General features: G+C 38.1%; 2 protein-coding genes across 3 annotated transcripts; both read left to right on the forward strand.

The window, feature by feature from the left end:
- The first annotated feature begins 2,757 nt into the window (after positions 1-2,757).
- LOC124140072 (C-type lectin domain family 4 member E-like) lies at positions 2,758-4,950 on the forward strand. Of its 2 annotated transcripts, none has more exons than XM_046507426.2 (5): positions 2,758-3,015; positions 3,400-3,482; positions 3,887-3,977; positions 4,215-4,440; positions 4,812-4,950. In XM_046507426.2, the coding sequence occupies exons 1-5, from the start codon at positions 2,964-2,966 to the stop codon at positions 4,837-4,839; spliced, it is 480 nt and encodes a 159-aa protein (XP_046363382.2). In that variant the 5' UTR covers positions 2,758-2,963; the 3' UTR covers positions 4,840-4,950. The 2 variants fall into 2 exon arrangements, with proteins under 2 accessions (XP_046363382.2, XP_048240359.1); XM_048384402.1 differs by having other exon boundaries at positions 3,010-3,031.
- A 3,662-nt stretch (positions 4,951-8,612) lies between these two features.
- LOC124140071 (perlucin-like protein) lies at positions 8,613-13,481 on the forward strand. The gene is made up of 4 exons (XM_046507425.2): positions 8,613-8,718; positions 10,791-10,876; positions 12,803-12,893; positions 13,080-13,481. Exons 1-4 carry the CDS (start codon positions 8,670-8,672, stop codon positions 13,436-13,438), a joined length of 585 nt encoding a protein of 194 aa, XP_046363381.2. The 5' UTR covers positions 8,613-8,669; the 3' UTR covers positions 13,439-13,481.
- Positions 13,482-17,369: the final 3,888 nt, after the last annotated feature.

Here is a 17,369-nt window from a genome sequence, read left to right on the forward strand (position 1 = left end):
CCTCTCTTGTTGATTTTCAAAAATATGTACTTAAAGTTGCTTCAGTGCGAGATTCAGAATGGGGGGACATCTTTGTTGCCACCATTTCACCTACACTCCAATATGCCTACACTATGTATTATGAAAACAATTTTACACTCAACTGAGCATGGCCCGAGACTGAGTTAGGTGCACATTGTGATGTTCTGGGGTAGCTACAAAATCACGACCAAATGGGATGGAATAAATACATCATGACCAAAAGGGCCGGAATAAAAATCACAGTTCAGTTCATACCCCCGTGGCCAAACACAACGTGAGGCGGAAGTTCCAGTCCATCTTGTGTTCATCCTTTCCTGTATCCTGTTTGCATGCACTGCACCATCTGTGGCTTTCATCCACTACGTGATGTGCAGTTAATAAGTTGAGTCTTAACTTGCTTACAGTTTGTGATCAACCAGTCTTGACTACTGTCACGACCTACGCCGACTAAGGCCGGACAAAAGTATAGTATGACTATACGAGGCAGTGAAACACAAGACAAATGTGCAAGAATCATATTCTTACACGTTCACTTAAAGTGTCACGAAAAATAGAATTGCATTTATATAGCCAGTATGATGTACACTTTGATGACCAAGACAGACAGTGCGTAAACTTAGCTCCTGCGCTTAATTAAAATATTAATTTTGAGGTATGTATTTGTAACAACCAAAAGAAAATGTAAAAGTGCAAATTAGGACTCGAGGTTTGGCTTAATTAGCACAGTTGGCTAGGTATGGAAGCTGGTTGGCTATTGCCACCAGCCGGGTGCAGAGCAGAGGCGATCGTTTCATTAGTTTTGGGGATGCCTGTGTTGCATATATAATACCAGTGTGGATTCCATGTATGTCAAGGGTATGACTAGTGGCTGTGCGTTGTGTAACATTCATTCAACTTGAAAAATATAACATTGTAAGATAATTTCCTTTTCACTTTTAGGATGCGGGTTCCACTCAGCCATATGTGTATAGTGTAATATAAAATGTTAGCAAGTAACACGGTTTCACAGAGTTATTTCAAGGTTGCAAGATGATATTGTGAGAAACTAAATTAAACAAATAAACCAATCTGTTGTGTCGAGGATGGTGATCATCCTCATTATTTTCATCACTGTTTTCGGTCACAGATAGTTGTCCCCACTGACAAAGCGACGAATAGCATCAGCATTATCCCTACTTTAATTTAAGGCCAGTATATTTACAGAAATATGCCCAAACCATGCATCAGTACTATCACCTTTTGGCTTGACTTTAAAACCTGAAGCATGTTCATTCCTCCTTTGTACTGGATTCAAAAGCAAGGATAGATAAATTGCTGGATACGGCAAATGTACCACCAAATCCCTGGCTCAACGATTAACCATAATTCTTAATACAATCCAGGAAGGACTTTCCCAATTCAGAGAAAGTATTTGAGACTAGTGGAATTAATACCATGTGGATTCCCAAAAAACTCAAAGGATTTGCTGAACTATTTACAATCTCAGAAAAGAACCAGGTTCAATTACATATGTGCTTTTTCAACTCTGTACGCCACTATTCCACATGATAAAAATCTTTTCCTTGATCCATGGAGATTTTGTAAGAAAACGTGATGACCATAGATATAAATGTTGTCGGAATTTCTCCTTGGATTGGCAAAGTCTAAACAAAGCAATTTGGCCAAAAATGTATTTTAAGCTTTATGTACATTGATGATCTGATATCGTTCAATAGCTACCCACCTAAACGAGAAATAAAGGAGAACTGTGAGCCCGCCTCATCTGTTTCATATTTAGATCTATGCATATAGAATCAGTGTGACAAAACACAACCCACAAGATTATATGACAAGAGAGGTGACGTCACCTTTCCAATAGTCAACTTTTCCTTTATGTCGAGCAATATTCCTGCAGCTCCAGCCCTCTGTGTCTACATTACGCATCTTTTGAGATGCAATCGAACATGCTCTTTCAACCAAGATTTCAAAGAGCGTCATACGACTCTTGTTCAGAAGCAGTTTACCCTAAGTTACAACCATACAAGGCCTCAGCAAAGCTTTCAAAATGTTTTATGGTGGACATGTGGACAACATTTCCAAATTTGACGCATCAGTGACAAGAAAGATGTCCGATGTAATTCCCTATTTTGACTTGTTCCATATGTTCCCGAGTTTCAGGTGAGCAGTTGACTTGCCCTTGCATGTGTTTGTGACAGGTGCCACTGGTGGGGCAGGATACGCTCACCTGAACACCTGGTATTATCACTATTTGATAGTTATTCATACTTGCATGCTCATGACAGTCAGTAAAAAAGACGGAAATATTCTAGGCCTTAGAAAAAGTACCACTCTGGTGAAATACATGGTGCTCACAACACACGAAACTTAATGATGGAGAATCTGGAATTTGAAAGCCCGATTGTTGGCTTACTTGACGCCTATGAGAAGCCTTAGGCGACTGGACCACCCATTACGAGAGCGTTATATTTTGGATCAATCGTAATTTCAGTAAACGGTACTTCAACTGCATCACAAATGTCAGCATAATGTTGAGGAATGTTGAAACAAACTGGTCGGTTAAAGTGATTCTGCGAGGACAGAATTATAGGACGGCTTGTGGACGCAATTCTTTCCAACCTTATTGACGTCGCCTCAGAAAACTGAGCTGCCGGTGACAGCAGAATAATACTATGTTTTAACAATAAAAAACCCAAATATATTGAACAATTAGCAAATTCTTATCACAAATAGATAAACATGTACATGCAAGAGCTGAACTGGACAAATAGTCAAATCTGATTTAATGGGGTGAGATTTAAATTACATACGGGGACAATGTGGACGTGTCGCAGCAGTCATCAAAACTATCGAACTACGTTAATGTATGTGCCACGTGACCAAGCAGCCAGAATAATCGAATTAGATAAGCTAGTGTAGATTCTCGTTACATTTGCCACGACAAAATGACGTTGTTCTTCCTATCCCTGATAGTGCTGGTGACCACCACTGTCCAAGGTAATGCAAAGTACAGGTGTGTGGCAGGACATTCCGGATAGATGAACAAGGATTGTGTGTTTACAACTTTCAGTGACCTGAAATTTATCAGCGATATATAATTGTATGTATTTATCTATTTGTTATCTATAAGGTATTATTACTCTCGCTTGACATGGTATCCTGACTGGAATATGTTCTTAAATTGATCATATGTAGGTTCTTTTTTCAGACGTAGAAATAGAAAGTCGTTAATTATGATCATCAATAGGTTGATATCGTTACACTTTTCCTCAGTGTCGAAAATGCAGTTATCCCAATGTGCTCAGCTGTTTCATAAAGAAACCTGTCGTCGTCATAATAAACTCTCGATGGTTCGTCAATCTCACAACACATATTTTCCAGGATGTTGTCCAGACGGATGGATCCGGCATAGTGACTCCTGTTACATGTTTGTAGCAACCAAGGCAACGTGGCTCAGGGCGGCTGTAGGTACAGTATGCTACCCAAAGCTACAAGAGTAGTAGAAGTTAATCTGTGAAGATGACACAACCAACTTTTTTGTTTTACGCAGTACTCAGCAATATTCCAGCTATATCACCTCAGTCTGTACAAACTGAGACTAGACCGACAGACTAGTGGTTAATAGCATGAAAACGACCCATACCGAAACACAATCAGCAGTTTCACACATTATAACCACGAAATCCTCGTTAGTGGGTGCTCTTGTAAAGTTTGGTGTACGGCGAATATTTGCCAAGGGAGCAACAATCCTCGGCCTTGTTTAACCTGGATGTTCACATATTTACTGATGTAGAATGTTATTATTGAATTGACGCAAGAGCGTTGCGGAGGCACATGCAATCCTCACAGAGATATCAATCTACTTCAGCAAATGTGTTCGGAACGTGGAGCAGTGTTGGTAGCTATTGAAACTGCGGCTGAAAATACCTTCATACGGGACTACCTACGGATGTTTGCAGGTAAATGACCTGTCCTTTATAATTAGAATTAGGTACCATTTGCAGTTCAAAGCTTAGAGATATATCTTTGGGTAATAGAAGCGTCCTACATTTACGTAAGTATTGTTCTTTAATGTATTTGCAACAAGAGATGACTATCAAGACTTACTATGCTAGGCACACAAGATATTTATAAAGTTGAACGATTTATGGTTGTGTTTGTCATGCGTTCATTCTGAAGTGTACATGTGTATCCAGGTCTTGGTGCTGATATCCCTACGTGGATCGGTGGCACAGATGCGCAGGTGGAAGGTGTATGGAGGTGGTCCCCGAGTGGGAACAGACTGACCTATGTTGACTGGGACCTGAGCGAGCCAGCTGGTTGTCCTACCTGTGGAGATTGCCTGATTATATGGCCCGGCTACAACTATCACTGGGGAGATTACCCATGTTATCATAAGAAGAGTTTCATGTGCGAAAGAAGGTAGTGCATACAAATAAATTCTGTTTCATGGGCTTTATAAGTGACTTTCTGAAAAAGCTTGTATCACACTTTCATCTGTGCCTCTGTCAATTGGGGCGGTCGGGTAGCCTAGTGGTTAAAGCGTTCGCTCGTCACGCCGAAGACCGGGTTCGATTCCCGACATGGGTACAATGTGTGAAGCCCATTTCTGGTGTCCCCCGCCGTGATATTGCTGGAATATTGCTAAAAGCGGCGTAAAACCATACTCACTCACTCACACTGTCAATTAACATGTATTGATTCTAGTGGTTTTACCTCTCGCATTACCGGAAATGTGAATCAGGTACAGAATTTTCTGAGGTAAATGATCATAACTCCATTTATGTCAACAGGGTTCCGAATGGCAACATCATTGGATAAACATAAATTGTACTCCTTGCTGTTCCACCAAGGCTATCATTATACCTATGGCTATTCGCAGACAGAAACTATGTGAAAATGATAAATGAATATGTTTAAACATAAAAAAAATATTTGTTTGTTTTTTATTATTCATAGAACTAACAACCATAGGCATAATCGACATTGCTTAATTCATCATCTACATTATGGGTATACCAGGTTTACAGCAGAAATGTCACATTGAGAACTCTCACTTTTAAGTACACAAAATGGAGAATATATTTTATTCTGTTGAGTAGAGAGATATCGCCCTCAAGGTCCAAATGTTTAGTTTGTTAACTGCCACATGGAATCATGCCTCCATTTCGAATCGTCAGCCATAGCCAGCGTCTTAAAACAGTGTGGGTTTCAGTAAATTCAAACAATCTTATATTTAATTCCGTGTTCACTTTACACCTATGCTGTCTTAATGTCGGTGAAAGGTGACAACATAATAAAAGAAGTTTCTCTGGATTGGCGGTTGGGGGCCTATCAGTAAGATCATTTGGGGCATTTGGCTTTTTTTCTGACCCTGACACTATGACATAGAAGCTGTCGTGACATGGACTGAATATTCTGTGCTGCAATTTTAAACAAAATTCAGCTAGCATTTGGTGAAAATAGTGGCAAAATATGTAGGTTAGCCCTCACTAGTGAGGAATGCCATTTAGTTTTACATGTATTCTCTATATTATGCCATTATGGTACTTAAATATGACAGTACGTTCTGCATAATAACGAGGGTAGGAAGCAGGCAGAATGACCGTGGTTTTATCTAGTGCACCGACTAAAATAGTTTTTTAAACTTTTGAACTCATGTCAGAATTTGACGCTTGTATTCATAATGGCTACACATTATTATTTTCGTAATAATGTGAAAAGCAATATTACTAAAAACACCTCGACATGAGATAGCGACGAAATGCTTCTTTACGTGCAACATCTAGATACATTAATTTGAATATGAGAAAACCAACATACGATAAAGGTTTGGCCAATAGAAACACCCATAGTGTAACCTACATGTAAATGAAAACATGGCGCCATACCGAAGCAAGATGAAAGGACGTTATTTTTGTGGTGGGCGTGTCTGACCATGCATCATAGTGATTGGGAAAAGTTCAAAGCCGCTCAGCGAGGCCAAGTTGCATATTTTGACCACCTGATCCTCACTTGTTATCCCCAGGATTAGTGTAAAGCACACGGTTGTTCGATATCTACATTATGTGTTGTTGTTATCAGTATTAACACGACGTTATATACTCGAGCTGGAATATTGCTGAGTGTGTCGTTAACAACAAAACAAACACATAGTTTGCAAAAAAACTTCTGCAAATGTTAATGTGATATTACCAGTTCAGTGTATGTGTCACAACATGTCTCCTAACATGTGAGGTATGGTTCGGCGAAGGTCATACCTTAGTGACGCCCCTTATCAGTCAAACTGACATTTGGTATTCCCGTATTGTTCAGATCTAACGGTATCTTAGATAGCTTTACATTGACATATGTGCCAATTCCCGTCGGTAACTTATTGGCCTATACAGCAGAAGGTGCGTGTTTGATAGATTTCTAAACGGGGAAGTGAGTAGTTGGATGGAGTATTTGGTTCAGCAACCTTGTAATGCTACATGAGCTAGTGGGAAGAGGTCTTGGGTGATTTTGGAAACAAAGAGGGATGAGCACGTTGACGAATCCTTTTACTTAACATGCGCTAGAAAATGGATTTGGAAGTGCCATTCAAAGTACATGTATGTGTTGCTAAATATGCCGTTTATTAACAAAAGCCTTGAATTTATTTGTTCAACATTAATTTTAATACAAGTTACACGTAGAAATTCCGTGAGAAACATATATAGGTCACATTATTCCATAAATAACACAATGTGTAACGTGACGTTTTATGTGTCACCACACCCCAATGATGTAGGTCATTGATCCTCATATCAAGCCCTTGTTTAACTGACCAAGCATCGATTATTTACAGACTACCCAGATATAAAATGGAACAATAAAGACTGCAGCCGTAATCAGAACACTTTCTGCTAGTATGTGTTTCAGCCTAGATATGAATGATATACCGAAATAGTAACACAAATGTAATAGGTGGGAGGAGAATATCCGTTGCGGCTGTTCGCGGTTCTCCCCTTCTAATTTTATCACCGATGTAGGATCGGGTGGTCAGGCTCGCTAACTTGGTTGACGCATGACATTGTATCCCGAATGCGTTGATCGATGCTCATGACACCAATCACTGGATTGTCTTGTCCAGACTCGATTATTTACAAACCGGCGTTAAATAGCTGGAATTTTGCTGAGTACGGAGTTAAACAACAATCCAACAAACAAAAATGTCAAAGTGATGCGCTGCATTATCGTTTGTTACGTGTATGTCATTCAAATGATATAATATCAAATTGTTTAAATGGTAATGTATAACCCAAACTTTTATCCCGGTATTATGCAGTTATTTTTGAAGCAGTCATGTCTGGTATAATTATAGTTTAATTAGCGTCTAGATCGCCTTATGTTAAGTTTCCGTACTATTTATTTTCATCTGTTCATGCTACCACTAAGTGTACACTTTTAAACTCAATTTGCTGGTCAACACAGAGTGCCTATGGTATGTGTATTATTTATGCTATCTGTGATTTAAGCAATTCCGAGGATATTGCAATTGGTCGGAAGTGATTTGATATGATACATCAGGGGAAACTGAAATTCGTTTGTAAACCGATGTAATTTCGATTCATATTTTCATCAAACAGAAACAAGATGACATAATATTTCAAGATATCACCACTGTCGAATATTTGTCGTAAGCTCATACTTATGTGTGATAAAGACAAACACTGTAACTTCAGAGTGAACACACACGTTGTCTACCAACCGATCATGCATGACCATGACTTTGAACTCACACCGGAGGAAAGAACTGTCTGGAATAATAGACTAGTGATGATGACGTTATTTCTGCTTTGGATGACGTTTTACACCACCAGGAGGCGGCCTTCTACACCAGTTGGATCCCGACAGTCGAGCATCGTTGGCAGAAGACCTCGGAGAGGATTATGTTGAAAAAATAATTAGCAACCAACTCCGTTTACGCAGTCCATCGAAGTTAATCTCTGAAGTTTTCAGCCACCCCTCGTAGTAAAACAGACCGATGCAAATAGACTGCAACAGTTCGCATTTATTTCTTGAATGGATCAAAGACAAACCTCTTTAAGATATTCCATGTGGGCACTTAGCAAGTTACAACAACAAGGTTAGGGATAAACCTGAACGGTACATCAACGGAATAAACCCTTGCATCACAATGCGTCATTATTCTTCACACTTTTATTTGTGTCTCTGTCAAAAACATTGATTGATTCGGGGTTTTTTACCTCTCACATTACCGGAAATATGTACACATGTACGGGATTTTCTGAGGTAAATGAACAAAACTCCATTGATGCCCACGGGGTTACAAATAGCAAAACCCTTGGATAAACGTCAATTATACATTTGGCTTTTCCATCCAAAGCTATCATTATAGTTACCTATTCGTCTACACTTGTGTTTTTGTAACACTTTGACAAGAAAGAATGGAATGAATGCTGTATTATTTAGAACACCTAGATATGAGATATCGACAAAGTACAGCTGTATGTGCACGTAGACATTAACTTACACATTAGAAAGGTAACATGCATGTGATAAAGGTTTGGTCAAGAGAACACCTGTTATGTTACATTCAATGACATCAAACTGAATTCAGATAAAGACACTATTTCGTTTGTGGATGTGTTTGTCGACTAAACAGGATGTTGGTGTTTATTTTCTTGCTACTACTTCAGACAGGAGATATTGAAGGTACAAACGTAGAATATCGTCAATAATCATCCAAATATGATTTTCATGTGTACATATACATGTATTGACGAATATTTGAGCTGTGTTTCAACCCTTCATGCACAAAATACTCTACATGTAAAACAATTACAATAAGGGTTGCGGGCTAACCCTTATTACAACCCCTAAGGTAATAAAAATACTTTTAATGTGATCAACAAATGACATTTGGGGTTGCGGGCTAACCCTTGTTTCAACTCCTTATTTCAACTCCTTATTTAAATAATACTCTTAGTGTAAACATTTTTTTACATTAAGAGTTGACATGACAGATAACATTATTTGTACATTTAGGGTTGTCATTATGAAAAAATTCTTATTGGACATTCATGTAACTTTAAATTCCCTCTTTACAACGACCACCTGGTTGCTATATGCAAGGTTTTGTCAAAGGGTTTATGACCCATGGCCCTTTTAACCGATTTCTTACAAACTTAGTGTGTTACAAATGTTATCTTAAGATACTCTACAAGGCAACCTCATTTACGTTACTATCCTAATACGGAAAGAGGGACTCTGTTTGAATGAGATGTAGTTATTGTCCGATTTCGTTCAATATGTATTGGATATTCCCCACTCCTTGTATAAGCTTCCTGCCAAGTTTGATTGAAACTTACAGGGTAGGATAAGATGAGATATTTTTTTAAGTAAATGTTGATGACATACGATGCATGCAGCGCCACGAAATGAGCTCTCCGCGGGACGTCGTACCAGGTGTTCTATAAATACTGTGTTTCGACATATTTTATGAATCAATCGTATTGGATTGTGAATAGATTTCGCATGACGGATGACGCGCGCCGTACAAAGAAGGATCGCAATACGTCAGATAAGCCTTTCGGCCATCTTCCATGTATGGAAAAAAATAAGCAAACTAGAACTGTCTTATGTGGAATCAACTACCTCCCGTAGACGTATGATAATGTTAGCGTGAACATCCGAACGTACCTCTGCAATCGCATAAGAAGACCTAATCGCAACCTCTGTTTTTCACCTGAAGAGTATATGAAATAGGGAAGGTTATTTGAAGGAGCAATCAGATGTGCAACCAGAACCTATGTGGTTAGCATAGCATGTCAATATAAGGAATTTAAACGAAATCGGACAATTTCTAAATACCGACCAATCAGATGCCTCGGTTATATTTACATGGTGCGAAAAACTATTCGGTTGAGTTCTAAAATACATTGTACCTAACTACCAAATTTGAAAGAAATTTCTATATATTGATCAATCAGCTCTGCATGCGCAGATGCCTCTTTCCGTTGTCATGGGAGCAAGGTAGTTACGTAAATAATGTCTCATTGTATAGTGTCCCTTGATACACTTTAATTTGTACCATGATTGAACACATTTGGCTAAATGACATGTTAGTAATGATCACTTAAAGAAAACCTATAAATAACAACCAGGTTGTCGTTGTTGAGGGGTTGTTGGCATATGAAAGGTGCAGTGCACATGATCCATGGCTCTACTATATGTAGTTTCTGAGAGTACGCGCACAGTTGAAGGAAGAATATATTCGATTGCGAATAATCATAAGAAATCGAGCAAAAACAATGAAAAATGTAAATATAGCAAAAAGTACGCTAGATTTCCAATCAATCTTTGTTTAAAAGAACATTGTACCATACGTGGTGATATGTACGATATTAAAACGTAATGTAAAGAATTAATTTAAATTAAGGGTTGCGGGGAGTTACTTTTAATGTAAATAATACATTAAGAGTTAACAAGTTTTGTTCATTATTCCTATAAACCTAACATTGAGCCACAAACTTCAAAATGGAATTGGGGGTGGGGGTCGCAACAATTTAACCAGTCACAAACCAAATTCGTGCATAAGAAAGAGCAATAATATCAGTTACGTGTTGGTAGAGTCAAAGGAAATCGGAATAAAAGTACAAAATATCAACTGTTAAGCCATACCAGCGTTATATCAATATCAGAGACATGATTTCATTTGAACCACACACAATAAACATTGGTAATATAATTGGTCACTATATATACTGGATATGCTTAATTCCCAGGCAACTGCTGTCCAGATGCATGGATCCGATACGGTAATTCCTGTTATATGTTTATTGGTAGCACGGAGACATGGCTGGAGGCATCCGTGAGTATCAATTTGACATCCATGAAAGTTGTACATATACACAAAATATAAAATATACTTATATGTACTCCATCAGTTTACAGATGTTTAAAATGAGAACTGTTTTGGTCAGAATGATATGCTTCGTTATCTGTTAAGCTATAACTATTTGAGCAATACAGAGAGGACAAAGTATGCATTTTATGACAAACATATATGTATCGTAAACGCACTACTTTTCTAAACATTGTATTATTGCAATAACATTGCCGCTTCACACATTCATATATTTTGGTTTTGTGAAATACAATTTTTTGGAGGTTTGAAGAAAGAAATGCAAAACAAAAGCTATGTTGCGGGAAGAAACACAGTACGATACTCTCACCAAAAGTTTATTCACATTTTCGTTTTCACCACGTTGCAGCGTTACCGTTACCGTTATAAGACATTCGTTTGTGATGATGAGGTTAAACAAATCTGTGTTCTGCCATAAACCACCCGTGAACCCTCTTGACAACATGGAGGCCTTCTGTCCTACCCACAACATGTGCTTGTGATCATGTGATCAGGAACCAGGATGTAGATTAACTATAAAAACTGCAAAAGTTTAGGCAGCTGGGTGGGTTTGGATCCTATAGCCTCAGTAGTAACAAATGGTTATATTATCGTTGCAAGTGATTTACTCATTAAACCAAGGACACTTGAGAACTTATGTTGATATTTTAAAATATTATACTTATGCTATACTTTTAATAATTTGAAACGTTAGACTAAGTGTTCTGCTCGTACGCGTACAGCTATCTTCTTTTTCAGAGTTTAACATTTTTGAAACGAACACAGAAAGACAATCTTGATTTGACATCTTGTGTAAAAGCAAGAACACCATACACTGACGGCTTTGTTTTCATTTCACTATCGGAGATGAACAGTCCACACAACCTTTCGCATTATATTCATACTCTGCACCGCAGTGGACTGCTGCTCGTGTTCCATTCCATGTCAGTTGTGTATGGTTAACTATACATCCAATATCCAACATCTTGCAATCCGTAAGTGAACTAACTGCACCAACCATGTCATGTTATTTTTGTAAATATAAGCGCACAAACCGGTTCCATAATTATAAGAAATATCTACTAAAAGAGGTGTATATTGTACGATCCCAACTATATAATTGGCATGTGTTTATGAATGATAATCAAATAGTCATGATACTAGGTGTTTACGAAAACATAAACGAATCCTGCACCACCGGTGTCATCCTTCACTAACACATGCAACAGCAACTCAGTTGTTAACCTGAAAACAAACACGGGAACATATGTTGCACATCACTGTATGTAACTCCATCAAACAATTCATTTGTCACTGATGCGTCAAATTTGTAAATGTTCTGCACATGTCTACCATTTAACCTTTTGAAAACTGCGATGAGGCATTGAATGTTGTAACCCTGATCAAGCAACTTTTAAGCAAGAGTCGTACAATTCAATAATGACATACGAAAAAAATTCAAACGGCATTTCATAGTGAACATGTTTGAAATAGGCAGGTTTGAAATGTAATCAGACAGGCAGGTTTAAGCGACATTAAACTGGGACCATTTTTGTTTTAGTAAACTGGGGCTTGTGGCTAAAACGAAAATGTGAACATTAATGTATCCAAAACATGTCGACGTAAATGATAAGAACAAATATTGCACGCCCCTGCCCCCCCCCCCCCCCCCCCCCCCCCCCCCCCCACCCTCCAATTATGTCACAATGTGGGTTGCATTATCTTGTCAGGTGTGCTGTGAAGGATTGCTTGAAATGAACCATTTTGGTGGTTACTTGTGTATCATAAATGTATATGATTGTGTATATATATTGACATCAAATGTTTTACATGTACACAATATCATCCCAGGTACACTTGTGATCAGTGTTGTATAATCTTAACTTATTTCAGCAACAATGTGTGGCGCGTGGAGCGGTACTAGCAGCTATCGAGACTGCCGAAGAAAATGCATTCATACAAGGCTATCTGAAGGTGTTTGGAGGTAATAATTAACGTGCACATGCATGAATGTACACTTTATATTTTACGTTTTACGTCTATTTTTTTTAGATGAGGCGTGACTGCAAAATCGAGTACAGTTTCTTTTGTGTTTCATTTCATTTGTAATAAATTGTTTCAACATGATACTACAGATTATGCACATGGTTGGTTTTTATTGCACACGCAGATATTGGTGCCAATATGCAGACGTGGATAGGTGGCACTGACATGGAGATAGAGGGAATATGGAAGTGGGCCCCGAGTGGAGAACGTGTGTCATACACTGACTGGGGATCCGGCGAGCCACAAGGTTGTGCAACCTGTGGAGACTGCCTGGCCATATGGCCCGGCTACAATTACAAATGGGCCGATTACCCTTGCCCCTCTCGCGAGAAGTTCATCTGCGAAAATAAGTATGATTTGATGGTGATATTCCCTTTTTTGAGTTTGTTCCGCGAGTACACTATACAATTATCAGGAATCAGTTTCTTTCTAGATTGCATTTTGACTATCATGGACTCACATATATGTTTTGTCAATTTATAATTGTCCAAGGCTACATATATCGCCAATCGATACCTTATGTCACTCTGTCAGATGCATAATATTCCTTTAAATTTCAGGATTACAGACGGAAGCCTTGTTGGATAATCAAAATGCGACAGTACATGTAACATACAGTACATAAAATGTTCTCAGATTAAAGTGTAAAACATGTCAAAACATTTTCTTTTACCTTACAGTACATTGACATCCGAACCAGCATCTTCACTCAAATGTTGTAAAGGTAAACTTAGATGTATTCTACTATACAATGCCAAACTGTTGCATAATGCTATTACAATTTCAGATATCAAACCCTCATACTCGAAACTGCAGAAGTATGCATTCAATGGGACAATGGACATTTACTGCACGATCCCTGCCTGCAGATAATTCTCCTCAGTGTCACAGCAACACGAAGTAACAATCAGTAAAAATGCCATTTGGTGAAAGTATAGAAACAGATCATATTCGCACAGGGCACATGTTCATGATATCATGAAGTTAATTGTTTAACTCCATTTTTATAAACGCAATATAAAAAGATTTAAAACATAAAATATAACGCTGAATACTTCCTCAGACAAGTTTAAGTGATATCATCAGGGAGATTCTCGTATCACCAAGGATATTCTCGAATCACGAGGGATATTCTCGTATCATCAGTAGAATCTTGTAGCATCGGGGAGATTCTCGTATCATCAGAGCAGACGCTCTACCAATAGGCCACGGAAGTGTCCCAAAGCATTATAGACATGCGTTCTACTGTCCCGTTGCGAGGTATCAAATCACGTTTACACGTCAGTCTTAACATAATACAACTGGTCCAGACTCGGTGATTTACAGACCACATATAACTGGAATATTCCTGAGTGATTGTCGTAAAAGGCGACTATATATGCTTGCTTGTCTTTAAAGGCGGCTAACAGGAGCGGGTGGTCGCTGACTTGGTTGATGCATATCATCGTACCACAATTTCATAGATTGATGCTCTTGATATCAAGCACTCGACTGTCAGTTCCAAAATCGATTATTTACAGACTGTCAATATAGTAATCCATAGTTTACTGTATTGACATATTTGCGATTTTGCGAAACTACTTCATAAAAACATGAAACGATTTGGTAAATATCTGTTTATGCTAAGTTGTCCGTTCACATGCTCTGGTAATCCTGCAATCAAGTGAACTATGCTCCACAGTTTATGAATCATGTACTCTATCTACATGATGGAAATTTACAGTTACTTATTCAAATTGCTTTTCACAATACCAACATGCACTGACACTGTAGTAACATGGTCAATAATAGTGATCAACATGACTACAAGCTGACTTCAGGCTTGTCCAAGAATGACATCAGCAAAAACTTGTAAAACAGACAATCCAAGGCTTATAAACAGCTCCACTACATGGATCCATCAACGTGGTGAAGAAAAAACCCTATCCACTGAGCCAATAAATATTTCAGGGGGCATCCTCCATTGTTGATTGGTCATTCACATTATGACTGATCATGATATCCATTCCCGACTATGTAATACTAACAGACTTTAAAATATGCTACCTGTTGTTCCCCTTCCTGGTGTTCGGCATTTAGAGGACAAAACAAGGACTTGCCGGCTCGGATGTCTGAATATTGTGTCTGATCATGAGTGGGTAGCACTATCAATACTAAACCGGACTAGTACAAGCAGCCACATGCACAGCGCTCTATAATTACAATAATTTTAAATGCGACGTTAAACGACAATTCATCTCACATAACCAATGAGTGATCTGCTTGAAAACATTAACAGCTTTCTACAAGAGCGTCATAGTATTCGGCTTGCAAGTTTAGATTGGGCAGATCTGGATAAAAGTCTCCGGTGATTATCTCCTTGATACCTTATAAAACATAAGACATAAATCTAACTACATTACACACCATGCTCATTGATCATGACTCAAGTATTTCCTTCTCTTCCAGGTTGCATGAATTACTTTTACTGGGTTAAATGGGAAAGTAAAGTACAAAAAGAAATTGTTATTTTTTTGCGAATATCAATTGTTCCATAACTCCTATTTCCGAGGGGAAAACATCTTAACACTAATAGAAAGTATTTACACCATGTATATGTCCAAGTGAAAGTGTTGAAATCACACGCTCCGTAATCGGCTTCCAAAACACACGTATTTAGGGGCGTGGCCTCAAGGTACCGGCGCAGCGGTTTGGTTGTTGCTATACATATACCTTTTCTGCTATTTCTGTTAATCCTACAAAAAAACAATATTGTATACATTGTTGCCTTTGATCTTGATATTGTGAATAATCAAAATATCAATTAACAAAATCATTAACATTCTGTAACTATACAAATCTGTATCTGTAATCTGTAAAAATAAATAAACTACAGTATTCTGTTACTAGCATCCTGTTGGGTACGAAAAACGGTGACTTTTTACTTGTCCAGCAGCTGGCCAAGGGATAATCCCCCTCACCAATTTTCGCTATACAGTAGCTCCCGATACATGCAGTCCTGTTGAATTCTGTATTTGTGAAAGTGCGCGAAATCAGAGACACAGTTTATCAGCTGTTAAGGAGTTTACTTGCGTGTATGTTTCTTCGTTAAACACTGTTTTCATGTTTTGCTTTCCCATATCATCTTTCTTGTCCTTGTCTTCCGTGACCAAAGTCCGAAAGGAAAGCGTTGTAAACGCCATGGTCCTTACTCCTACCCATTTCACTCACATGAAAACAGAACGACCTGTACATGTTATTTGTTGTCAATTTCGTCTTTTCGACGACACGATAACGGAAGTTGTAACATAGGGTGTCAGTATAGAACATAGATGTATATATTTGTTACATATACACGCACGTACAAAAAAAGGTTGTCAGTATACAACATAACTGAACATATACAATAAGGTGTCATCATAATACATAGTTGTATATATTGTTACATATACAAATAGGGTGTCAGTTTGGAACATTGCTGTATATTTTGGTACATATACACATAGGGTGTCAGTATAGAACATAGCTGTTTATATTGTTACATAAACATATAGGGTGTCAATTTAGAACATAACTGTATATGATGGTACATATACGCATCGGGTGTCAGTATAGAACATAGTTGTATATATTGTCACTTATCATCCAAAACTGGCTCTCACAGGAGATATCACTTGGATGAGATCAAGCGATATCTACACTGTAGATATCGCTGCAATGAAATTACATCACAATGCTTTGCAGACGATTGTGACATCACTGGTTACCATGACGTCACAATCAAACGACATCACTAATGGCTCTGCTACTGAAGCTGTTTTCAGTACTTTTTACACTGAAGACACTGCTAATTACTGTCTACAAATTGAAAAAGTTGAAAGAATGATGTTGGATGATAAATAAAATCTCACCCTCGTGTCTTTTGATATCAAATATATCAACACTGGTTGATAAAAGTGGCACAAATCCTCGGCAAGCCTCGGATTTTTCCCACTTTTATCAACTCGTGTTGATATATTTCATATCAAAAGACACGAGGGTGAGATTCTCTATATATACACATCGGGTGTCAGTGTAGAACATAGCTGTATATATTGTTACATACGCACATAGTGTGTCAGTACAGAACATAGTTGTATATATTGTTACATATACGCATAGGGTGTCAATTTAGAACATAGCTGTATATATTGTTACATATCCACAAAGGATGTCAATTTAGAACATAGATATACACAGTGGTACATATCCACAAAGGCTATCAGTATGGAACATACTTGTAAGTATTGTTACACATACACATAAGGTGTCAATGTAGAACGTAGATGTATATAATGGTACATATACACATCGGGTGTCACTATAGAACATAGTTGTATATATTGTTACATATACACATCGGGTGTCAATTTAGAACATAGCTGTATAAAATGGT

Source organism: Haliotis rufescens, unplaced genomic scaffold, assembly GCF_023055435.1.
Source record: "Haliotis rufescens isolate VD_foot unplaced genomic scaffold, xgHalRufe1.0.p SCAF_5, whole genome shotgun sequence".
Lineage (NCBI taxonomy): Eukaryota > Metazoa > Mollusca > Gastropoda > Lepetellida > Haliotidae > Haliotis > Haliotis rufescens.

Bases quoted from the DNA above. Each gene is read 5' to 3' on its own strand.
- LOC124140071 (XM_046507425.2), top strand. From the start codon at position 8,670: ATGTTGGTGTTTATTTTCTTGCTACTACTTCAGACAGGAGATATTGAA. The intron at 8,719-10,790 runs GTACAAACGTAG...CTTAATTCCCAG, and splicing joins TCAGACAGGAGATATTGAAG to GCAACTGCTGTCCAGATGCA. The intron at 10,877-12,802 runs GTGAGTATCAAT...AACTTATTTCAG, and splicing joins AGACATGGCTGGAGGCATCC to CAACAATGTGTGGCGCGTGG.
- LOC124140072 (XM_046507426.2), top strand. From the start codon at position 2,964: ATGACGTTGTTCTTCCTATCCCTGATAGTGCTGGTGACCACCACTGTC. The intron at 3,016-3,399 runs GTAATGCAAAGT...CATATTTTCCAG, and splicing joins GGTGACCACCACTGTCCAAG to GATGTTGTCCAGACGGATGG. The intron at 3,978-4,214 runs GTAAATGACCTG...ATGTGTATCCAG, and splicing joins CTACCTACGGATGTTTGCAG to GTCTTGGTGCTGATATCCCT.